The following is a 26,331-nucleotide window of genomic DNA, read 5'->3' on the forward strand; positions in this document are numbered from 1 at the left end:
AGACAATCTACACTCCTGAACATTGCAAATCATCCCAAAAATATATTCCTATAATCTAAGTTATGATCTCTTCTGTTACTGCACGTACCCATACAACAAAAAATTGAATGGCACTAAAAATGTGCATCAGCCTTCACTTTCCACTCCCAATCACCTTATAATTTACTTATGTTCATGTTGCCTATATTATCTCCAGTGTTACAGGTTATTTTTATGTAAAAAATTACTAGTAGTTCACTTAATATTGCAGTCAAATAAATTCTACTTTCTAGTCTATCTCACGATATTCTCAATTGGTTCCCTGTGCAGGTGGAAAGGTAATGCCAAGAAACTGAAATTAGAAGAATATTCTTAGCACTTCACCTAAGAGTATAACTTTCTAAAAGACATCTGAAGAAAAGAAAAAATATATTTATGTTCTTAGGCCAACTGTGAGCTGACATCAGATCTGTCTTATAGAAAGATAAGTGAATATAATCTAACAGATTTACTTTGAAATTACTCAGTCATATAGTATGTATATAAAGGAAGATTTGTTCCAGAAAGATACTACAGTAAATTCACGAGTACAAGCCGCACTGAGTATAAGCCGCATCTCTGGGTGTTGGCAAATATTTCGTTTTTTGTCCATAAATAAGCCGCACCCGACTATAAGCCGCTCTGTCGTTCACAGCGAGGACCGGCGTGCAACAAAGTTGCCAAATAGTAACAGAACAGCGGCAGGGCAGGGTTTACTGGCTCGGCTCGGGTTGTGCAGGCTCGGCCCGCTAGGGGCTGCCGACGGGGCCAGGTGGCCCAGCCTGGCGCTGTCACTCGGCGGGGTCACTGGGGGCCAGCCGCTGCTGCCACTGGGCTCGGTCACCACGGCCCGGCGCTGCCCTGTGGTGGCAGGCAGGGACGAAGCCCCCCCAACTCCCGCGGCAGCGGGCGGGGACGGAGCCCCCCGCCGCCTCCCAGAGCCGCGGCAGTGGCGGCCCGGGTCCCCCACCGCCTCCCAGAGCTGCGGCAGTGGCGGCCCGGGTCCCCCCCCTCCTCCCCGGGCCGCGGCAATGGTGGCGCCGGTGCCCCACCGCCTCCCAGAGCTGCGGCAGTGGCGGCCCGGGTCCCCCGCCGCCTCCCAGAGCCGCGGCAGTGGCAGCCTGGGTCCCCCGCCGCCTCCTAGAGCCGCGGCAATGGCGGCGCGGGGCCTCCCCGTCTCTTCCTCAGGCTGTGGCAGAGGAGGGAAGGAAAGAGCTCTCCCTCCTCTCTCCCCGCCCCCCGTGCTGCCTGCAGGCAGCCAGGCTCCACCCGCGGTGCAACAGAGTAACAATTTGTAACAATCGCAAAATGCCGACTTTGTAGCTGCTCGGCTCGGCACTCTGGTTGGTACTTCTAAGGTTGTAAATGTCAGAAAATTATTCACATATTAGCCGCTCCTGAGTATTAGCCGCATTTCCAGTTTAGGAGTAAAATCTTAGTCAAATTGGTGCGGCTTGTATTAGTGAAATTACTGTAATTACTAATGAGAAATAGGTACTTTATTAATTTGCAGTTTTAGATTACTGATGGAGAACTGATAGAACCTGAAGAGATGTACAGTAAATTCACGAATACAAGCCGCACGGAGTATAAGCCACACTCCCGGTGCATCGGCAATGTTGATGTCTTTGTCAATAAATAAGCCGCACCCCGAACATTAGCTGCACTTTCGTTTGCGGTGAACGGTGCACAAAGCCGTCATTCAGTAACACGATCGCGGATTGCCGGGGCTTACTGGCTTACTGCTGACCTCGGAAACATTGTTTCCAAGTGAAAAAAGACACAGACAATAGCTGCGGCACCGTTCCCTGCAAGTTTTATTTACAAGTCGAAAAAGACACGATCAATAGTGTGGTCATTTTGCGAGCATTCCCAACGGATCCGCGTTGCCTTTAAACAGCCGCTGAGCCACGCGGGTGGACAGCTGAGCACCGAGCGGAGCCACTCCTCCGCGCCAGCACGGCCACCCCGCTCAGCCCCGCGGGCGAGCGGCCAAGCTCCGAGCTGAGTCGTATCTCCCCACGCTCATCTGCGCGAGCCCGCCTCTCCCGTGAGCTCAGCGAGCGCCGCCCCGCCCCCTACTCGCTCAGCCCCCCCGCCCCCCCCCGTGCGAGCCCAGCTACCCGCGCAGCCGCACAAGGACGGTCAACCGTGCAGCCGCAGAAAACTGAAAACACTTAAAAAATACAGAAAAATATCACACACTTTTATTAAACTTTTAAACAGCTTCATCTTTTATTCATCAGCTGCTTCATCAGCGGCTTCATCTTCCATGAAACCGTCGAAGTCTTCGTCCTCCGTATCGGAAACCAGCAGTTGGGCAATGGTGGGATCCAGCAAACGTGAGGCGGTTTCGCCCGTACCTTCACCGTCAGAGTTATCACTTTCAGTACTCTCCATGGCATTGCTGGTCAGTCCAGGAATGATGTCAGCTTTGGCGAACCCTCAACTGATAGTTCTGGTAGTTACTTTACCCCAGGCATCCAGTATCCACTGGCAGACTGTAGCGTAACTTGCCCTGCACAGCCTCCCGCTGTCGCTGTAGGAATGCTCGCCTTCCAACCTCCACTCTTCCCACAGAGATCGCACTTTAGCCTTGAAGGAACGAATAATACCTATGTCCAGAGGCTGCAGTTCTTTGGTCAAGCCACCCGGTATTACAGCAAACTCCGACTTCTTCTTTCTCACAATTTCTTTCACGGGTTTCGTCGTGTGGGTACGCATGGAATCCAAAATTAGCAGTCCCGTAACTGATTAAAGGACCTATGCAGTGTGCCACCATAAACTTCCATTAGCCAAATCTTCATTGCCTCTTCATCCATCCAGCCTTTTGAATTAACATGAACCTTTATTTCATTTGGAAATCTGTCTTTAGGGAGGGTTTTTCTTTTAAAAATTACCATGGGGCGTAATTTCTGCCCAGCTAGCGAAACGCCGAGGACGACCGTAAATGACGTCTTTTCGTTCCCCGTAGTTCTTACCAGTACTGTCGGTGTTCCGGTGTGCTCCACGGTCCTCGTCAACAGCATATCGAATGTGAGGGGGACTTCATCCACGTTAATTATACAATGCGGCTGTATATTTTCAGAGATCTGGCTACCTGGAACCTGGCTACCTTTTCTTTGTAGTCTGCTGACAACTGCCGACACACCGTGGTCCGTGTACGAATGGAGAGCTGCTGTCGCTTCATAAAACGAAAGCACCAAGACGCTCCTGCTTTAAATTCTTCTATATGCAATTGATTTGCAATTGCTTTGGCTTGTATCCGAATGGCGACGGTAGATACACTTCGGCCAGCTGCCCTTCGCTCAGAAATCCAGTAGTAAAGCCTGTCTTCCAGTTCTGGCCATCGCTGCCTTCCAGTTCTGGCCATCGTGCTCTACGGCCACAGAAACTTTTCTTTGTCTTTCCTGTAAGACGAAGTTCGTCCTCCTGCTGTCTCCATCTGCGTACCATGCATTCATTAATGTGGAATGCTCTAACTGCAAGTCTATTCCCATGTTCTTTTGCATAGTTAATAGCTTTCACTTTAAACTCCACATCGTACGCTACTCTCTTCTCCGCAGCCATGCCAAGGAAAGAAGTCGCCGAGGGCAGAACACGCCGATAGAAGAACACGCTGAAAAAGAACGGGTCGCGGGAACTCACCCTGGTAAAATACCCCCCCCGCCCCTCAATAATGCTGTCATCCACAGGTAGGCAATAAGCTGTTCTCTGATTGGTTCATCGTCGGAACACCGGGAAACCAAGGATTTCAGACTGTTTTGGCTCGGGACTGGACCGGCATGATACTAGGTAAGGGCAGATATCACTTTTTTGTTCATAAATTAGCCGCACCCGAATATTAGCCGCATTTCCGGGTTTCCACCAATATTTTAGTCTACTTGCTGTGGCTTGTATTCGTGAAGTTACTGTACTTGCAACTCAGTGTCCACCTTGGTAACTACCACAAGCTGAATTCAACTACAGTAATTTCACGATTACAAGCTGCACCTGATTATAAGCCGCACTTCCAGGGTGTCAGCAACATTTTGTTTTTCCCCCATATACAAGCCGCATTGGATTGTAAGCCGCACTTTCGTTCGCAGCAAGGATCCCCGTGCAACTTTCACAAAGTTGCCAATTAGTAAAGAGTCACGGGATCGCAGAGTTTACTGGTTCGGCTCGGGGTCGTGCAGGTTCGGATGGGTCCCGCTTTTCCCCTGCAGGTGCCAGGTGAGCTCGGATTAGCCCCGCTTTTCCCCTGCCGGCGCTGTGCAGGCTCAGATTGGCCCCTCCGCCCCCCCGTCAGGGCCATGTGGGCTTGGATCAGCCCCTCTGCCCCACTGCCAGGGCTGGGTAGGCTCCAGCTCGGCTCAGGGCTGTGCAGGCTCACACTTCCAGGTCAGCAAATTTCTGAACCGCATCAATATATTGGCTGCACCTGATTATAAGCTGCACTTCGGGTTCGGACCAAAATTTTAGTCAAAATGCTGTGGCTTATAATCGTGAAATTACTGTAATCTGCCATGAAAATTATTTGAATTTTATTTACCTACAACCATATATACCTGGAAGTATTTTTTGCATACTAGATCACTGCGACCAAGAGCACTGAACTATGCTGATGTCTGCAAGAATTTATCAGACTTTTTACTTCATATTTAATCCTCATGTAGTCTAAGCAAAGCAGCATCTTGTGGTCCCTGACACTCCCAAAATACTTCAGAAAGAAGAGCTCTCACACTGTAAACTTAACAGCAGATTGAAATTCAGGACAAACAAGAGCTCTGTTCCTGGCTGACAACTGTGAGTATAAGCTCATGTTATAAAACAAGCTGTTTCCTTTTCTACCACTATAAACTTATTTCAAGGCTTATTTCAAGCCTCTTAAGGTGCACTTTTGCTAAACATGATAGGATTTAGTAGCAGTATACGCACTATCAGGTAATACTTTTTCAAGTGCATCATGACGCATGTCTTGAAAAATCAGCTGGTGGAAGGCAATATGTACTCTGAAACTGAAACCTTCATAAAATCACAGAATAAGTTGAGTTGGAAGGGATTCAAGAGGATCATTGAGTCCAGCTCCTATTCCTGCACTGGACAGCCCAAAGATTTACACCATGTCCCTGAGAATGTTGTCCAAATGCTTCTTGAACTCAGACAGCCTTGGTGCTGTGACCACTTCCCTGGAGAGTTTCAGTGTTCAGCCACCTCTGGGTGAAGAAATTTTTCCTCATCTTTAACCTGAACCTTCCTAAACTCAACTTTATGTTGTTACCTTGTGTCCTGTCACTGGTACACAAGAATGAAAAGGTCAGTTCTTGTCACTTTGCTTCCCCCTGTAAGGATGTTGAGGACATGACAAGGTCATCCCTCAGTCTCCTCCAGGCCAAACAATCCATGTGATCTCAGCCACTTCTCATAAGGCTTCCCCACCAGATCCTACACCATTCTCATGCCTCTCTGTCTTGGTCTGAAAGACAGGTGTTTGTTAACAAAGGTAGGAGCCTCTCTTGAAATGGACAATGTAAAGCCCCTCCCTCCAAATTACAATAATTTTGAAATTAAGGAGCTCTCAGGCAAACATATGGGAATAGCAATAACAGTTCTTTACTAGGAAGAATTAAAATAGAAATACAGTAATACAAAAAAACCCCAAAACACTGACAGAGTCAGAATACAACCTGACACCCTGTCAGTCAGGGTGTTGGCAGCATTAAATGCTGGCTGCAGTCCTCCTGGAGTGACAGATGAGGTTCCGTTGAAGCAGTGGTCCTGTCGAAGGGTGCAGTTTTCCTCTCAAGGTCCAGTGATGATATGGAAAGGTCTGCTTTTCCTCTGGAATCCAGTGGAAAAAGGCTGCTCTAATGTTCCAAATCTCAGATTTTATCTAGGTAGGAAATGCTTGTCTCCTCCCCCTGGGTGGAGCATCTCCCAATGGGATGATGCAATTTTATCAGTCATACAGTGGGACTCCATGGGCCATTAACAGAAGACACTTCCCTGGAAGAAGGATGTGTTGTCGGAAAGGTAAAGAACACTGCCCCACCTGGTTTCAACACATAGTGACAGAATAGATACTTTTGGTCACATCCCACATTACAACCCAAGACACTCTTCTTTGGATTGCTAATAGCCTAATGTCTTTCTGATATTATGGTTTCTGATACACAATGCTCAAGGTGAGACCATCCCAGTGCAGAGCACAGCAGGACAATCCCCTCCCCTGACTGGTTGTCACTGCTGGGCCTGATGCCCCCAGCTGCCAGGGCATACTGTTTCCTGATATGCAGCATAGCACTAACAAAAAAACCCCAAGTCCCTTTCCACAGCACTGCTTTCCAGCCTCTTGTTCCCTCGTCTGTTCATACAGCTAGGTTTGTCCCATTGAACTTGAATAACAGAGGAATCTGGGAATAGGTGGAAGGATCCATAGCATCAGGAGCACCTAAAAAAAGCACGGCTTTGATATTTAAAGCGGATACATTTTAAAAGAAACAAACTCTCACTGAAGGATGAGCTCATTCTGATTTCTTAAAGACCTGTACTTTTGAACCTGAAGTGTGCAGACCTTTACACATTTTTCTAATAAAGACATAGACTAGTAAGTAGTTGCGGGTTTGCTTTCTCTCATCTGCTTACCCTCCGGTTAGAAACCACTCTTCTAAAGGACATATACTGAAAGCTACATAAGAACAGCAGTCCTGATCAAACCTACAAATTCCCTGTAGAGTTTTAGAGCTAGATATTGAGACAACCAGTTGTAAGGCCTTCTTAAATGTGTACTTCACTCAGAGCAGGAGCTTGAAACTACTTTTCCCATCATTATGGCTAAGGTCAAAGCCTGACACCATGTGAAAAGCACAGCTGTACAGTACCAAAAATGGAGAGAAGACAGTTACACATTAAGACCTTTCAAACTTTTCACAGAGTTTAAATAATATCCTGAACTGGCCTAAGAGTAGGCCAACACTGCCTAGAGCAACCAAATCTTCTGGAATTAATTATGGAGCAAGAAATTAAAACAATTGTTCTTTCTTCTCTCAGTCTATCACATTCTGACTGTAACAGTCTTGACATTCAATACCCTTCCCAGTGAATTAGATAACAGCAACAGAGGATTTGCGGTGCTTCTTCTGAAGTTTTCACACAAACTTCACAAAACTTAAGTGAATCATTACTTATTACCACCTTACAGAAGTTGAAAACCAGCACACTTTCTTCCTTAGAAGTCAGCTTCACAGTCACAGTATAAGCCTAGCTCCACCATAGTTAGTTCCTGCGCTTCATAGAAGTCATCTAGGGTCTCCTTCATACCTGGAAGCTCCATCACTAGAGCAGGTAGATAAACTTGAAGCTGTAATAATGGTTAGGATGTTCCTGCTTAAAGGCAGTCTGCATATTTTTAGCTGATCAGTCTGATATAACTTTGCAACTTAACAAATTATTTCTATTAAGGACTGACACAACTGATACAGCTTTACTGACAATATCACTGCTCTGCTAAATGTTAATAAAAATATTCCTAGAAAAATGAAATGTATAGGTATCTTGTTGAAAATACAGAAAGCACAGAAGTCTTTATCATGCAAAAGCTGAAAATCCTGTGGAAGACAACAAGCTCCTCTGGAGTTCTGCAACTGAAAATAAATATATTTCAGAAGAGCTGCTTGACGAAAACAATAAATTTACATATCTGTTTTTCAAAAAAAGTCATGCTGAAAAGTAGGAAAGTACTTTATCTTTCATGGAAACTTTTAAGATCACTAATTGAAACACGATCTAAACATTCACAAGAGAAAGGTGCACCAACTCATTTTGTCACACATACTGAACTGCTGTTCTGCCTAAGCACTGCTTAAATATACCTTTATTTTGGTCACACACTTATCAAAAAATTTTTTTTTCACCACTCCTTGAACAGAAAACAAGTCAACTAGTTACCATTTTACTTCCTTGCTGTGAAATTTCTGCTGATTTTGGAGTTTGCTACTGTTCCTCTTTTTAAATGGAAACAATTATTAAGTCCAGTGATAATTCAACTTCATTCTCCTGTGCAATAAATTTTGGGTTTTTTCCAAACCACAAAAAAGGAAAAATAAAGAAATGGATACATACAGGTAGATTAGCTGCAAATAGCTTTAATTTCAGCTACATGAAAATGGTAGGTAAAAAGTTTATTAAGAATTGAGAGCCTAAACTTTTGCATGTAAACCCAGAATGGCAGGAATGGTTCTAATTGAACTAAAGCTGCTGAAGGTTTTAGCTTTAAAAAGCTCATGATGAACCCATTGAAACACTCCCCCTATTCCAATTTTTGTCTTCTTTTTAACAATCAGTACCATTCTTTGAATTGCAGCAACTTACAAGTGCTTTATAAACAACCATCTGCCTTATTGTATCTTTTCTGCTTCTCAGTGTTTATCAATTTAAAAATGTAAAACACATTTATCAACAATGTAACAAACTCCCATCTGGGTTTATGAGATGCTCATCATTTCTTTCAAGAATCATGCTAACAGTAATTATAAAACTATCTCCGAACCTTTTGAGAACTGTCATGTTACTCTGATGAACCAACCTACTGCCAATTGCTGCCTCCAAACTAGAAGAGTTCACTGAAGCACATCTGACATAATCATTCCACTAAAAAATCTTCACAAACACCAGATTTTGAAAGCTGATTTAGCATATGTAAATGAATAGACTGCATGCAATGAAGATTCATATTTAAATTTCCGTAGGTACTGTTAAGTAGTCCTGAATCCTAGCTGTCCATTTACTTCACTCAGAATAAAGAAATGCTGAAAATTAACACTGTTAAAAGCTCAAATCTTCACAAAATTACAAAGATGGTACACATATATAATTCAATTTTCTTCAGCTGCCTCCACTAATTTTCTCTATTATCAAAAACATTGATTCAAAAATGGGGAAAGTAAAAGGACTGGAACTTTCTATAAATTTATTACTTAGAACTTAAGAACTATTATTAGAGAGAAATTCAGTATCACGCCCCAATTTTAGTTGCTTTACCTAATTTGTTTAAAGTCTTTTTTGCCATTTTTCTATTCCACACTTACCTAGTAAAAATTGAAAATAATCAAACCAGTATGAAAAAAAACTATAACAAATAGGGCATGAATTCCTATAGTACTGCATTTATATTTGCCCTTGCTGTCCATAAAGTGAGAGGGCTCATTTAGGCTCTTCCTTCAACTGGTAAACTCAAGACTCTCTGTTCCACATAGATTCTTCTCTGTGTAGTAAGAAATGAGATCACACCTACACATATTTTAAAGATCCTGGCTAATCTCGCTCTTCTGTCTATCTTTATCTTTTTGTCCAAGTTTTTGTGACATTGACTCCACTGGAAAATTTTCCTAATGCAAAAAGCCTTCTGTAATATTCATTAGTAGATGCATGCTCCGGTCTGGCCAGGACAGGGTTAACTTAGTAGCCAGGAGAGGACATGGTTGGGACCCAGAGGTTATTCTATACCACCTCACATCACTGCTGGGTCAGAGGCAGGGGACTCTCCTGCAGATTAGGACCCTCTCCTCTGGTTAGGATACCGTGACTGCCATGGAGCAGGTCGGGCTCCATAGTGAGCATTTTGACACGTAAATCACCTTCTCTTTTGGACACTTTTGTTATTAACACTACTGCAGTTATTCTATATTTTTAAAAAACCAAACCAAACCCAACCAAACCAAAAAAAAAAAACCTGGGTTTTTTTGCCTAACACTATTTAATTTCTTCAATAAACTGTTACATTTTTTCACTTACATCTACTCATATTAATTTCTCCTAATTGGTTAAATTAAGGGGAGGTTACTAATTTTAGAGTGTCCATCTTAAATTATCTGAAACCAAGACAACCAAGATAACTAAATCAGCTACATATCTGCTTTTTGCCACAACAAAATTGTTATAAAATAAAACCTAATTATATATATTTACAAACACTGATGACTCAGTGTCATTTCACTCAAAAATGTTCCAAGAGGTATATTAGCAAGAACCTGGATTACCCTCACCTTCAGGTGTGGGTTGTAACAGAGGGTATTTCAAGGACCACAAAAGGCCATTGTTGGGTTTTTGGGAGAGCTGCTGTGAAGAGAGAGGAAGTTAGACAGCTGCACACCTTGCCTGGTATCTCAGAGGACCCTTCTGCTGCGGGACTGCTAAGGGTTGAAGAACAACAGTTACCAACTACTACCACAGCAGTGCACAATCAACACCACTATGCCAGTTGTGGACCCCAGCCATGAGATGGGTCCTGGAGACCCACCAAGACTCGCTCACTGTTTAGTGGTCCCATGTGGCCAGTGTGCAAGTCCAGTGGATAGTGGAGACTGACAGTGGACTATTGTGCTCTGAGGGAAGTCACACCACCACTGAATGCTGCTGTGCCAGACATGGCACTTCAGTGGCAACTGAACTTCAGTGTGAACCATACTTCAAGGTAACAAAGTGGTGCTACCACTGACATTGCAAAAGTGTTTTTCTCCATGTCTTTACTCATGAGTGAAGGCCACAGTTTGCTGTCACCTAGAAAGGCATTAAGTACACGCAGAACTGGTTATGCAAGGGGTGGAAATTCAGGCCCACTACTTGCCTTGGAGGGACCAGACTGCACTGGAAAAGGGTGAGGCTCCACAACACTTAAAATGACGACATCATCTCATGGGGGAACACTGAGCTGAGAAAGTTTGTGAGAAAGGGGAGACCATAATCCAAATCCTTCTGAAGGCTGCTCTTGCCACGAAGCAAAGTAAGGTCAAGGGACCTGTCCACAAAACTCCTTTTTTGGGAGTAAAACGGCAAGATGGACATCATCGTGTTCCAATGGACATGGTCTACCAAGTAGCAGCTACATCCCTGACAACAAGCAAGATAGAAACACAGGCTTTCTTAGATACTGTGAGTTTTTGAAGGATGCGTATTCCAGATTACAGTCAGATTATGATTTCCCTCCATCATGTGATCTAGAAGAAGGATAATTTTAAGTGGTGCCCTGAATGACAAGCTTGTGAACAAATCAAACAGGAGATTATTCATGCAGTAGCCCTGGAGCCAGTCAGAAGAGGAGAGGATGTGAAACTTACAGTCTATACTGCAGCCAGGGAGACTGGTCTTTCCTGGAGTCTCCAGAAAAGTACCTGGGGAGATGAGAAGATGAACCCTGGAGTTCTAGAGTTGGGGATACAAAGGATCTGAGGCCCACTACACTACAACTTAAAAAGATCCTAGCAGCTTCTGAAGGAGTTCAATCTGCTTCAGAAATGTTTAGCAACAAGCACAGCTCCTCCTGGCACCCTTCCAGTGCTGGGCAGGATGTGCAGGGGAAAAGACCCTTCCACACATCATGCCACTGATGCCATGTAATTGAAGCCCTCTGATCACACAGAAAACTTACACAGCAAATGCCAGCTGCCTAGAGATCTTGGAATTCATTATGACTCAGCACAAAGGTAAAAAATGTAGATTATGATCAGAAGAGAAGAAGGAAGTTACACGTGCTGATGAGGCCCCATCATATAATCAGCTACCAGAAAATGAAAAGCAATATGATCTCTTCTTAGATGGTTCCTGTTGTATGGTTGTCTTACATAGAAAACAGAAAGCAGCTATACAGAGTTCTACGTGGTAAGTCACAGAAGCTACAGAGCAATAAGGAGCACCAAGTGAGGTTGCAGAGCTGAACGCCATCCAGTTGGCTTCAGATATCATTGTGTAAGAGAATGGTCAGTGCTCTCTCACTGACTTGTGGGTGACAGTAAATGCACGGTGGGGGTGGTTGGGCCACTGGAAACGGACCAACTGGCAGCACAGAGGTAAACCCACAGGCTGATGAACTGTGATGGGCATTACTGGCCAGGTAGAGAAGGTGGCTGTAAAAGTACATCGAGTAGATGCACATGTATCCAGGATTTGGGCTACTGAAGAGCATTTCAAGAATGGACAGGTGTATTAGGTTGTCAAGAATAAAATGTCTCAGGTGGATCTGGACTGGCAGCATAAGGGTGAATGATTTCTGGTTGGTGGGCCCATGATGCCTCAGGCCATCAGGGAAGAGATGTAACATACAGATGGGCTTGTGGCTTAACTATGGGGTGGATTTAACATGCACACTATTTCTAAGGTGATCCATTGCTGTGAAACACATGCTGTGATCAAGCAGGCCAAGTAGGTACAGCTCCTGTGGTGTGGTGTGGTAGATGATGGTTGAAATACAAATAGCAGGAGGTTTGGCAGGTTAATTACACTGCACTTATGCAAACACACCAAGGCAGGTCCTGAGTGCTGAGCATGCTGTAAAGAGCCACTGGATGGTCTGAGACATACCCTGTGCCTCACACCACAACCTGGAACACCATCTTGGGCCTTGAAAAGCAAGTCCTGTGGCAACTTGGCACTTCAGAAAAAAATGAGTTGTAATGAAGCCAAGATGATTTTTTTTTGCCTTTTATATACCTTTTATATAACTTTTATGTATCCTCAGTATTCTTTGCATACATTTTTGTAATTCTTTAAATCTAACAACTTAGCATAGTCCTTAGTATTTTGTTAAGCCCGGAAACCAAACATCCTAGAGGCCTCACAATAGGAGGTCGGTAAACCCTACACCATCTTGGGAAACCAAGGTCTCACTAGAAACCCTGTAAACTAGAGATTTAGCCCATCCGGGGCGAATTCCTTGAATGGGGAAATATCATGCCATTCATCCAGGCCTCCCATTGGGGCATCTTTGTTAGATATTTTTAAGGTCTATACATTTTATACATGATCTGTTGTGTGTGTGTGCACTGCAGCGCATCCCACCTTGGTGAAGTGGTGCACCATAAGGATCTAAATACCATAAGGATCTAAAATACGAAAGCAAAACCTCCTTATCCTTTAACTGTGTCTAGGTCTCAATTTTTTAAGACCAGGAAAAGGCATCAGTACACGGGACTGATTTCAAAAATAGCCTCATAGACACCAGGGCTGGAGAGCACGATATTGAGTGCGTATCAAATTCCCTGTCATGCACCAACCTCTGGGAAAATTGAATGATACAACAGACTGTTAAAACCACATTGAAAGCAATGGGTGGTAGGAACTTAAAACACTGGGATCTACATTTATTTGATGCCTACGTGGTTAATTAACACTACAGGCTCCAGTGTAGCTGGTCCTGCCCAATCAAAACCCCACGTACCACAGAAGGGACATAGTTACCATCATGCATATGAGGAACCTGTTAGAGACAACAGTTTGGATTAGCCTTGCCTCCAACAATAGCAAACCCATCAATGGGACTGTTTTTGTTTAAAGACCTGAGTGCATTTCATGGGTAATGTGATGTCTACCTCAAGGAGAGGTGCAATTACAAATATTTTTTGTGACACTGACTCCTGACTCCACTTTTTGCTAAAACAAAAAACCTTCTGCAATGTTCATTAGTAGATGGGTGTCCTGATTCTGGCTGGGAAAGGGTGCATTTCTGCAGTAGCAAGAGTGGGGGCATTGCTAGGACCTGGAGGTTATTCTGTACTTCCCTGTTATTTTCCACAAACAGGGAATGGCTCAATTCTGCAGTGAGGGAGCCTGGTTGCATGGGTCAGACCCTCCATGGTGAGCCTCTTGCACGGAAATTACTCTCTTGCTTTTGGAAACGTTTGCTATTAATATTTTTGCTGTTCCTGTCTTCTTATCTCATTGCTGTTTCCAGCAAATTGTTCTTAACTCAACCCATGATCTTTAGGTTTTTTTGCCCCCAGCTCTTCTCTCCATCCTATCACAAGGCAAGGAAGAGAGGGAGGGAGAAGGAAGGAAGCATCACACGGTTTGGAGTGTCTCATAGACAGCACTGAGCTGGAGTATACCACTCCTAAACCACCAAAATGGGGTAGAACTTGCAAAGAAATAGCACTATCAAAGGAGATCACACAAAACAGAAATCGACCACTTCCAAAAATAAGAATGGGGGAGATATTGGAATTAGATGCTTTCACTCTCCCTCTGAAACAGAAGTTTTAGTGAATCCTTTTGCTACCTCCATGGAAGTTCACCTTAATTTGACTAATACAAGACACCGAGAAAATGCAATTCACACATGCTCCACAGACACCTCTTAAGTACAGTGATTTCACGATTATAAGCTGCACCTGATTATAAGCCGCATGTCTTGGGTTACAATACAGGATGTGATAAAAGGTATCTATTCTATCACCATCTGTTGAGGGTGGGGACAGTGATCCTTATCTCAACGGCAGATATTCTGCTAACGGGCCATCCATTGAAACCAGGCAGGGCATTGTCCTTTATCTTTTCACAACCCATCCTTCCTCCAGGGAGTCATTTTCTGCTAATGGCCCATTGAGTCCCACTGTGTGACTGATAAAATTACTTCATCCCATTGGAAGTTGCTCCAGCCAGGGAGAAGAGCCCAACATTTCTCACCAAGATAAAAACAGAGGTTTTGGGACACTAAGGGAGCCCCTTTCTCCACTGGACTCCAGAGGAAAACCGGATTTCTCCACATCACCACTGGACCTCCGGAGGGAAACTGCACCTTCTACAGGAGCACTGCTTCAACTGAATCACATCTGTCACCACAAAAATACTACAGCCACCATTTAATGGGACTGCTACCAACACCCTGCCTGACAGGGTGTCAGATTGTATTCTGACTTTGTCAGGGTTTGGAGTTTGTTTCTTTGTAGTACTGTATTTCTATTGTAATTTTCCTAGTAAAGAACTGTTACTCCTAATTCCCATATCTTTGCCTGAAAGCCCCTTGCTTTCAAAATCATAATACTTTGGAGGGAGGGGGTTTACATTCTCCATTTCAAAGAGAAGCTCCTGCCTTTCTTAGCAGACACCTGTCCTCCAAACTGAAACAGCACCTTTTTGTTCTTTGTCCATATACAAGTCGCACCTGATTATAAGCCGCAATTCTGGGTTCGGTCCAAAATTTTAGTCAAAATGGTGCGGCTTGTAATTGTGAAATTACTGTATTTGGTGTCTCATCTCTGAACAGAAAAACCTCTTCAACAGTCCAAGCCAAGCAGGTATTCCATAAAGTCAAATGTTCATGAATCCAGTGATACGTTACATCACAGTAAATTTATCTTATTGACTCGGTAGGAAGAATTTTTCCAATGACTAAACAACCAACAACAAACACACTGTTGAAAGACGACGCGGGAGACGAGTCTCATGCTATCATGGTCAACAAGTCTCAGCTTTATTATAATGCTGTTGTCCTTTTATACAGTAAATAATCAAGCTCATGCATATTGCAAAACTATAGCTCATGATTGGTACAAATATTTATCAGCCCTTTGACGCATGTCGGAAGCCTTGCAGTTACAGTTGTTTCTTTTCATATGCTTTTCCCATACCATGCTGTTATACTCCCTTGATATTGTTCCTCTTCTATCCCTGCAAGGGCATTCTGTCCTTGCTGCAACCCTTGTTCACACTTTAACCAGTCTGATATTATCCCTGTGTCCTTTGTCTCTCAACCACTGCTCAGAGAAACTATCCACACTTCCCCCGTTTTCTTTATATGCTAGCAGAGCAGTGGCTGTGCTGTCTAAGATCATTCTATTTAGTGCCTTTCTAAGGCATGCGCAAAAGCAAGGCACAAGCAGTACAAGTGCAAAAAGAACTATCCCTATAGTGATCAGGTGTTGAAGGAGAGAAGTCAGCCAAGGTCTGAGACCTAGACTCTTTAGCCAGTCATTAAGGCCAAACCCTGTGTCCTCTTGCAAGTGCGATGTTAGAGTAGCCAATTTAGTCAACTGGGCATGTATCGACACAGAGTGATCTGACAAATTCATACAGCACATTCCTTCGAAATCTTGGCACCCATGACCATGAGCTAATAAAAGAAAATCTATGGCGGCTCTATTTTGTAATGTTGCATGACGGATTGAGTTCACATCCGTCAGGAGGCCAGATATAGCAATTGACGTTGCATTACTTTGTTTTGCCAACCAACAACCCAATTTATTTAAAGTGGTCAAGGCATGTGCAGTGCCTACCCCTGGTACCAGAGATCCCAGGATCCTTTCCCCTCGTGACCAGAACTGAGCCTGATCATCACACTCAGGTTGGAAAGCATGTGCCATCCTTCTGGCTCGCTTATGTTTCTTGTATTGTTGAATGATCATAGATGTATTTGGTGACAATAGGGTTAGTCTCCCTAAAGTGCATGGACCACCTTTTAACTTCGAGGGTATACCAGGCCAGGCTCTATCTCCACAAATCAAAAATATCCCCTGAGGTAACTGTATGGGAATGTTAGAGGACAGTGAGATATTGGGACTCGTGTAATTGCACCACATGGACGCGTTCTGGTACATTTTAAGAGTCGAATTGGCATTAATTGGCAGTGATTGGTCCTTTCCATACCCTCGATAAGCACTAGTCCAATTAAATCGAACACAGAAATCAGCCCTTACTGTACCCAAAATTTCTAGCTCTTGTGGTTCCTGGGTCGCCCGTGGGAAATGTGGGACCACCAAATCCCATTGGTCAGCGTACGACCGTGATTCATTGGTCTGACATAAAGGTACAGTACCGGTAGGACAAGGCAAATTGTCTAAGGGCAACCCCACCAAACAGGTAGAAAAAGGGTTACCAGCTGAGGACAAGGACAAACAAATAGCCTCTTGGCCTGTTCGATTGGCTAATGTCACCCAAACGTTTTCTTTTGGCTGTGCTGGGGCCCAAATGTCAATTGTCTGGACTAGGGTGACTACTCCTCCTATTATAAGGAGTATCATGGCACTTACAGTGCTCATATTGATAATTTGAACAGGGCTTTTACTAGGTCTGGATTCCTGTCCTGGAGGGTCTCTAACTCATGAGAGGTTAGCCTGCTGCATGGAGACTTACAGCAGAAGGCAAGGATCTTACTAGCCCTGCTTTGTTTTATGTATTTCACTGTATGCTGGACCTTCCACTTGACTTGTAACCTGCTCCAGTCCTCTCTATTCTCAAAAATCAACAGGGTTTCCCTAAGGGAACGAGTCTCTGTTAATTGCTGGGCGTCTCTCTGCCACAATTCTGTCTGCTTACGGAATGCACACGTGTAACAAAGCAGAAGCGTACAACCCCACTGTGACATTACTGCCTTCCTCCCGCAACCCCCACAAATCATTAACACCAGCGCTCTACCGCTACAATGCTTACTACCATAACGCGTGCCCCGGCATGATAGACATCTTGATGCGTCTAGTACCCAGTGCTCACGTTCGCACTTATTCAAAACGCCTCTAGCAATGTTATACTCAGGATTTTCCCAGTCCCAGTTCAATGGTGTCTTGGTTAAACTCTGTAGCTCCTCCACACAGCACTGGAGACACAGTTTATTCCGCAGGAGGTTCAGTTCCGGGTTGGCAGTGCTTGCCGGGAACATTAGCTGGTCGAGCCCACTGAGAAGGGATCCACAGAGTACCTGAGGGGGTGGAAACACATAAGTAGCCTCTGCCCCAGTATAATACCTTAGCTGGCGCCTGCCACACTCCTGACTTGGGGTCCCTATACCTAACCCATACTTCCTCCGTGGGAGCCTCCCTATTTATGCCGACTTGGTGACGGATGGCTGGCGGCTCCTTCTGTTCCCCGAACACACACAAGTAATTGATAACATATAATGCCTTGGCAAGTTTTGTATGGATATCGCTCTGTTCCTCCATCTTACTAATATATCGCTTCAGCGTGCCATGAGCCCTTTCTATAATTGCCTGTCCTGTGGGGGAATGTGGGATCCCTGTTATATGCTTGACTCCCCACATATCTAGGAACCTGTTTACTTTACCACCCACATAGGCAGGGCCATTGTCTGTCTTTATTGTCCCGGGGACCCCCATTACGGCAAAACAGCTAGTGAGATGTCTTATGACGTGGAGAGCTTTTTCCCCTGCTTGAGCGGTCGCCCACATAAACCCACTAAAGGTGTCGATGGTAACGTGCACCCATCGCAGTCTACCAAAGCTTGCCACATGTGTGACGTCCATCTGCCAGATCTCATTTGATTTGAGACCCCTTGGATTCACTCCAAGTCCTAAACCCAGACCCCCATTATGTTGACTACATATAGGGCAAGCCCTCACTATCGCTTGCGCATCTGTCATTTTTATATTGAACTGTCTGACTAGGCCTTTTGCGTTGTGATGAAACAGTCCATGAGCCTCTCTAGCTGAGGCTAGGCTAGTGGTAACTTGATCTGCGCCAACCATAACAAGCCTGTCTGCCCGCGCATTTCCTTCCCCTAGCCCAACCTCCCATTTGTGACTTCTAATATGGATAACAGAGTACGGATTTGTTCTGTCCTTGATAGCGCGCTTCAATTGTAAGAACAACTCGAGCAAACGCTTGTTTTCCACCTCCTTAATGGAGGCGTCTTCAATTCTGGCTACAACTCCAACTACATACAAGGAGTCTGAGATTAAATTCACAGGCTCCTGTATGTTAGACATAACCCATACTGCAGCAAGTAATTCCAGGGTCTGGAGGCTATCATCAGGGTGAGCCTCTAGTATTTGTTGATGCCATTTGCCCTTGACTTTCCACACCACAGCAGCTCGACGGCTACGCTTTCCCGCATCAGTGAATGCTGTTATTGCTCTGGCAATGGGCTTTTCTCTCCTCAGTGGCCTCATGATCCAGTTCCATTCCCCTATCCACTGCAATGCTTTTGGCGCCACAGGGCCTGTATCAACAGTGGCTCCTGAAGCGAGTAGCGCGTCGGCCAACTCTGCCGAGTTTATTAGATACCAGTCCAAAGTATCCCGTTCCATGGGGAGGTGTATCGTCGCAGGCTCCATGCCGCTGATTTCCACTGTCCGTATGCGACCCTTCTTGATCAAAGACGCCAGTTGCAAAAGTTTTGGTGATATTGTTCGTCTCTGCTGAAGAGGCGGGGTTAGCCATTCTAGTACCCGTATCTCCCCCGTTTACTGTTTGCACTATGGCGCCAAGCAAATGATGTTGTGAGGCCCAAAGCATGAGGCCGAGGGGAACTGTAGGATCCCATCGAGCCACAAAACCAGTAGCAATGCGGTGCAATATCTTGTCTAGGCTCTGCCGCTGGTGGTCATCGAGCGCTACGGGCGTGCAGGGGTCAGTCCCTTTGAGTAGGGGGCGCAGGTCACTCAGCAGATCATTGGGTATTCCTACCACTGGTTTAAGCCACTGGAGATCGCCGAGAAGTTTCTGAGCTTCATGTAGGGTGGAAATCTCTGTTGCAATGTCCAATTTTTGAGGCGTAATCCTCTGGTCTGTGATGGTCCACCCAAGGTACTTCCACGGTGCCGATTTTTGTACCTTTTCAGGGGCCACAACTAGCGAAAATTCTGCCAGCATCCGGATGATGGAATCAATCTGCGTCTGTGTGAATTGCTCTTTTTGCGCGAGGAGGATATCATCCATATAATGGTATATAATAGTCTTTGGCATTTGTCTGCGTAATGGTTGTAGAGCTGCATCGACATATAGCTGGCAGAGTGTGGGTGAATTGCGCATACCTTGGGGCAACACAGTCCATTCAAATCTTTTATCCGGTTCACCTCGATTCAAAGCAGGCAGGGTGAATGCAAATCTCTTTGTATCACTGGGATGTAAGGCTATTGTAAAGAAACAGTCCTTTAAATCAATTATTAGCAAAGTCCATCGCTCAGGAAGCATGGCAGGGTTCGGTAACCCTGGCTGCAACGCCCCCATGGGTTCCATCTGTGCATTAACAGCCCGAAGATCATGCAGAAGTCGATACTTTCCGGATTTCTTCCTGATGACGAAGATGGGTGTGTTCCATGGGCTGGTTGACAATTTTAAGTGTCCTTGCCGAAACTGTTCCTCCACCAGCAGGTGAGCTTGTTGGAGGTTTTCCCGCTTTAGTGGCCATTGCTTAACCATCACGGGGGATTCAGATTTCCACGTGAGTGGTAGCGGGAAGTCCCAAGCAATGGCATTCACGTTAAAGGGTGGTCATTTGTGAGGACCAAACCCAATTGAGACAGTACGTCACGCCCAAGGAGGCACTGTACTGTTGGTGGTAGGGGTGCAATGGAGAACGTAACAGGAACAGTCCTACCCTCTACCTCCAGCTGCGCCACAGGGGTACGGCGAGCTAAGGTCATGCCACCTATGCCAGTGACAGTTGTAGCAGAAGGGAGCGTAGGCCACTCAGTTGGCCAGTGTTCAGGCGCTAAGATAGAGGTGTCTGCTCCCGTATCCAAAAGTCCAGATACAGTGATGCTTTCTCCTTGGAGCGTAATTTTACAAGTCTTTCGGGGCTGTGATGTAAGATCCAGTGTAAGGAGAACCAAACCTCTGGTAGATCCAAAACCTTTATCCTGGCGTGGTTGTCGACAGAGGGGAGCAATACCCTTGGTCAGTTGAGGGAGTGGGATAATCCGGGCAATGCGCTGGCCCTTGGTTATTGTAAATGGTGGAAAGAGAGTAAACGCCATTATCATAAGTTCCCCCGTATAATCAGAGTCAATTACCCCAGGCAGCACAAACAAACCCTGCATGCTGGCTGAGGAGCGTCCAAGCAGCAGTCCTCCAGCAGGCTGTTCCCCAACAATAATTGGTCCGTAAAGTCCTGTGGGTATTTTAACAGGATGGTTGTTGAACAAGGTGACGTCTACTGCGGCTGCCAGGTCCAGGTCGAGGCTCCCTGCGGTGGCTGGCTGCAGTGATCGCATGGTGACGTGACAGCTGCAACTTGTGTCCCCGTGCGGCCGCTGTTCGCGCTGCTCTTGCTGTCTCCCGACTTCCTTCGGCAGGCACTGGTGTTGTGGGTATTCGATTGACACTTTCCGCACCATAACCCAGTTGCTTGGCAGTTACGACGTATATGGCCGAAGTTGCCGTACCGGAAGCATTTCATGCGACCTTCATTAGTTGGTCGGGAGCGGGGGCCTGCCGAAACCGCTTGGAGAGGTGCAAGGGCGGCTAACACCTGACTCTGAGCTGCTTTGGTCTGCTCTTGAAGAGCTGCAGCTTGCGCTTTCATCCCTTCTCCTATCTTATCTAATGCACTGGCTAGAAATGCTTGTGGCCCTGCAGGCATTGAGGATGCTTTCTCTAGCAAATCAGCTATAGTCCAATCCCCAGGCATTGTACTAACGAGAGAGCGTGTATGGGCATTGCCATTCTGCAGTATACACTGCTTCAGCAGCCCTCCTTGCATAAATTCCTGTACTCCTGCCTTTGTTATAGCCTCTATCACCTTATCCACAAACGACCCCAACGGCTCCTCTCTCCCTTGTTTTATCCCCATATATATAGGCACTCCCCCTGGGGCCTTAACCTTATCCATAGCCCGTCTGGCCACAGCCATTGCCTCCCTACAGCGTTCTGGCCCCATCAGAGCCTGAGCCTCTACCCGAGCATATGCACCTAAACCCAATAGTTCGTCAAGGGTTATGCCATTAAGGGGGTCAGCAGGACCACGTGGAGTGGCCATTGACCTCATAGCCTCCTGCTGCCAGTGGGCATCAAACAATAACTTCTGATGCGCTGAAAACATCAATCTAGCTATGCCTCTAATGTCAGCGGGCAATAGCACAAATGCAGAGAATATATAATCCAGCATTTGCCTAGCTGGTTCACTGGCCACCCCGTAATTCCCTACGGTAGAACGAAACTGGGCAAGCAGCTTCCAATCCAATGATGTAATGTTGGCTTTCAGCCCGCCCGCAGTCTGAGTGAAAGTTACAGGGAATGCTAACACATCTCCTGCTGCCTCCGTCATTTCTTCATCCCCCTTATCTAGACCCTCACAGGCAAGTATGTTCCACATCTGTTGCCGCTCCCTGGCTACATTCCCCCCCAAATCATCTGGGGGTGGACTCAAGGGCCCCGGAGGCGGCGGCAGAGGTGGATCGAGAACGGGGTTCCCGCCCTGAGGCTGGGAAGGCAGATTGAGCCGCTCCGCCCTGCCCCAAGGCTGGGCAGGTGGGTCAAGTCGCTCCGTCGTTTCCTCGTCAGGGGGCGCTGAAGGCACAGCAGAAGGCAGGGTAACTGAAGTGAACATGGGAGGGTTCACCGTGCCCCAGTCTATACCATAGTTCTTGTTCTTTTCCTGTGCACTACGTGCCCCTTCTGCAGCCCTCTTCTCAGCCTGCATCATAAGTAACTCATTATTCACTATCTTCCACAGTTTCCCGTACTTTTTTGCTGTCTTATCGTCATCAAGGGTTAACTCCCACAATTTGTCCCCATACCTCCACCACTCAGTTAGCGTCTGTACCGAGTGAGGATTCCCAAAAAACCCATAAGATACTGCGTGCTGTAGCAAAGCAGGAAGTTCCTTATCCAAGTCTATCCACTTAATCTGCCTATGTTTCAAAGTGGCTGTTAATAACTCATATGCCGCTTGCCTGTCCATACTTACGTCAGCGCTGTTGCAGCCTCTCCAAGTCTCGGTGGCACGTATTGGCGAGACCCACCGCTGTGGCGCCTCGGGCACGGGGCTCTGCTTGCCCTTCTGCCGTCCCTCTGCTTGCAGGACCCAAACCCAACGCGTCGCCTGTACTCCTCACGGCTGCCCACGGCCTCCCCCGGTTCCGAAAAGGGCGAGGCACGTCAGGGGTCACCAATTGTTGAAAGACGACGCGGGAGACGAGTCTCAGGCTATCATGGTCAACAAGTCTCAGCTTTATTATAATGCTGTTGTCCTTTTATACAGTAAATAATCAAGCTCATGCATATTGCAAAACTATAGCTCATGATTGGTACAAATATTTATCAGCCCTTTGACGCATGTCGGAAGCCTTGCAGTTACAGTTGTTTCTTTTCATATGCTTTTCCCATACCATGCTGTTATACTCCCTTGATATTGTTCCTCTTCTATCCCTGCAAGGGCATTCTGTCCTTGCTGCAACCCTTGTTCACACTTTAACCAGTCTGATATTATCCCTGTGTCCTTTGTCTCTCAACCACTGCTCAGAGAAACTATCCACAATACACTATAAGAAGTCAAGGTGCACAAAAACAATTTTGCTTGATCCATGGTATGCAGCGTGTACTTGATACTATATCAAAGTGTTGCTAGTCAGAGAAAATCTGGAATGTTCACAGATAAACTGCAAAGAAACTGAAACTAGGAGTATAAGGATTTCTACTAATCATCTGCACATTTTATTTGAAACTTGATCCTGCAGCCCTTATTCACAAGATCAGACCTATTGAGTTTATTCACACGAGCTTTGGCTGCAAGATAGGACCTTAAGTACTATCAGGAGCACGTGCAGCCTATCATCAGATTTTGGGTTATTCATGCAAGAAGCTACCCTTTCAAATGCAGACTACTTAATGTTTCCTTCTTCATTAACTTACATGTCCTCTTCGGCTGCTCTATGCTTTCATTTGTGCTATGTAAATAGCCTCTCAGTCATCAAAACAAATAATGATCTTTGCAACCAAGGAGGAAATTAGTAGCAGGTGAACGTTTATTTTTTCAATCATGTTGAGACCAAGCTATTCTTTAACTTAAAGGAGATATGGGGAGGGGGGAAAAATCCAATTTTACTACTTAGCCATCTTAATTACGGGTTGTCAAGGTCATAATTCTACATACTTATCCCACTCACACTACTCCAATATTAACCTTGATGGAAATCTACTTTACGATAAGCTGGACCTAACACAGTGAACATACTTTAAAGTAGTTTATTTAGTGGAATCAGACTTCTCTGATGACATAAAATTAACTGTATTTTATCATACATGAAGCCAGGAGCTTCTGATTTAAGTGTTCTGTTTCTTTGCTTTACATGTCTATTCTACACAAATACAAAATATTATAATATGGTGACTGCAAAAAAACCACCTCAATTATTTTGCTACCTGTTTACAGACTTCTGCACGTCAGATAGGTTGCAATTACAAGACATGGCATTAACTTGAATAAGATCACAGCAGAGACTTTTATGTCATGGTACACATTATAATCTACATATTTACAAATCCCCTTTGACTTTCGCAAGACATTGGTAGAGAAGCAAACTGTCAGTACAGGTGAAAGTTTCTTCATCAATGATGGCACTCTCAAAAATATTAATGCCAGTCTTCAATGGCCTCCAAATAATCACCAAATTACAACTGCCTTTAGGCTGCAAGGTATAAGCAAAGTAACAGAGACTATCTGCCTTCTGATGCTAGGGATACTCTGGATAGTACACGAGTATGGAAGGAGAATGTCAACATACACTTTTTCATACAAAATCTCATTATCAACACAACATATGTGACTGGCAAAATCAAAGGTACAGTCCCAGCCACAGTTATCAGCAGTACTTTATTTGTAATTCCAGCTATTTTCAATGTAATAAGGCAGGGGCTGAAGCTGACTGCTGACAATTTCAGTAGTCATAATATCAACTGAAAGTGCAGTACAAACAATAAGCACACACATATACTTAAAATGCAAGGAGACATATCACATGAGTCTAATCTGGAATTTAATCTTGAATCCAAATCTCTGTAACTCAAAGCTAGGAAGAAAATTTAAAATGAGACCTTGAACTGGAATGGTATGTCTGCAACAACTAAACTGTTGTCACAAAATTTTTCTTGATCACACTTCAAACTTGCCACATGGATTAAGCATCAGTTCAAAGCAGCTGCAACACTACGCTCTATGCACTTCTGTTGCCATTTTAATTTGGAGAGGCTCTCTACAAAATTCAATACCACAATAGCAATGACTGAACCAGAATCACAAAACTATGAACAGTTCACTAAATTGTCTATTAACAACACATATCAAAAGGATGCAGAAAAAATTGTGTGCCTGAAATAACTGATCAGTGAATGAAGAATAAAGAAATGTAAGGAGAGGAGACGTAGGCAAATAATTTTATTTTCTGAAGAACTGATTTCCACACAACCATAAAAATGGCAGAACATCACAGACACCACATTCATGTCTTCTATCAGAAAAAAAAAAACAAAACAGGGATAACCAAATTGAAATTTATTAATGCTCCAGGACAGAGAGAATGATGCTGATATCATAAGGCCAGAAGTACACCTACTTCTTAAAATCAGTAAAACTCATTAACAACAGGTCACAACATATATGCGTGTATATATATGCATAGCAAAAAAAGTTGTCTTGCGCAGGATGTATATATATTCTTTAAAAATTAGAAAACCAGCATGCAATGACTGAGTTAGCAATGGAAACACGGTTTATACATGATACATAAAACAATTTTGTTTAGTGACACAAATATAGCTACTATATAATCTCACTGGATGATCAGCTACATAATTGAACCCTAAATGCACATTAAAGAAGTCCTACAACCAAAGGATGATGTTTTAAAGCAAAGACCTAAGACAAGATTTTACTACATCACTTGACGAATCATTTAAGCAACTGCTTCTTAAGCCACCACAGTTCGCTAAACACATCTCCACCTCAGACTGCAAAACAGCTAATCAGAGGGTGATACACCACTCCAGTACTACTCAATGTTTGCATCAGTGACCCACTAATTTATCACAAAAAACCGGGATTTTAGTTTTGTGAAAAAATGCCAAGGATCAGCATCTCCTGTGTTCCCAAATAACTACATCAAAACCAGACAATGGAACATCTATAAACTTGTGGTTTGTTGAACTATATGGTACTGAGCACCTAGTAAAAATAGACTGTAACACAGATGAGTTTAATTCTCTAAAAACATGAAACAGACAACTTAGAACAATTCTCTGTCAGATACCTGACCTTAAGCCTTCCTTGCCTTTTACCTATCAATACAAATGAAATGCACTTACAAAGATCTGTCAAACTTGAACATGGAGGCAAAATGCACAACACAGATCACAGATATAAAATCCCCACTCCTGTAACAAACACATCAAAAAATCACAAGAAGTTCATACTACTGTGGGTTGAATCTATTTTCACACACTTTTCAGAATGTGAAACTTGTGTATTTCCAAATATTGACAGGAAAGTGTGATGGTACAGTGTCCTGTCTTGTCCAACTCACTTATTTGGAAAATGGGAGTATTTGAACAATGTAGACACACATAAACGTACATACACACAGGCCATGCAACAGCATTTCCACTCAAAAGAAATGTGTATCAAGTAACTTGGACAACAAGTCTACGTATAAACCTATCACTTTTTTTGAAAAGTAAACAAAGTGAAAAGAGGTGAGGAGCACCAGCAGTAGCCCCACCCACTATCTACTCACTGCCACAGTTCTTGCCGCAATCAGGAGCAGAAGGTAAAAGGCAAGCTTCACCAATCCCTGGTGGGACAAACAGCTGGGCAGCTCCAGCATATTCAGCAGAAGC

The 26,331-nt window shown here is 44.6% G+C and overlaps 1 protein-coding gene across 10 annotated transcripts in view; it reads right to left on the bottom strand.

Annotated features, from left to right (window-relative positions):
- Window positions 1-26,331, bottom strand: part of FAM172A (family with sequence similarity 172 member A) — a 298,225-nt gene that overhangs the window by 232,307 nt on the left and 39,587 nt on the right. Inside the window, exons 1-2 of one of the 10 annotated variants that reach the window (XM_033084691.1) lie at window positions 22,409-23,776; window positions 15,212-17,461 (exon numbers count right to left, since the gene is read on the bottom strand). The exons of 8 other annotated variants lie outside the window; for them this stretch is intronic. In XM_033084691.1, coding sequence (XP_032940582.1) covers window positions 15,474-16,805 — 1,332 coding nt within the window. In that variant the 5' untranslated portion in view covers window positions 16,806-17,461; window positions 22,409-23,776 and the 3' untranslated portion in view covers window positions 15,212-15,473. Of the gene's footprint in view, window positions 1-15,211; window positions 17,462-22,408; window positions 23,777-26,331 lie in introns of those variants that run through there. One more of the 10 variants, XM_033084690.1, reaches the window with a different exon arrangement.

The sequence above is a fragment of the Catharus ustulatus genome, chromosome Z, assembly GCF_009819885.2.
Source record: "Catharus ustulatus isolate bCatUst1 chromosome Z, bCatUst1.pri.v2, whole genome shotgun sequence".
Classification (NCBI taxonomy): domain Eukaryota; kingdom Metazoa; phylum Chordata; class Aves; order Passeriformes; family Turdidae; genus Catharus; species Catharus ustulatus.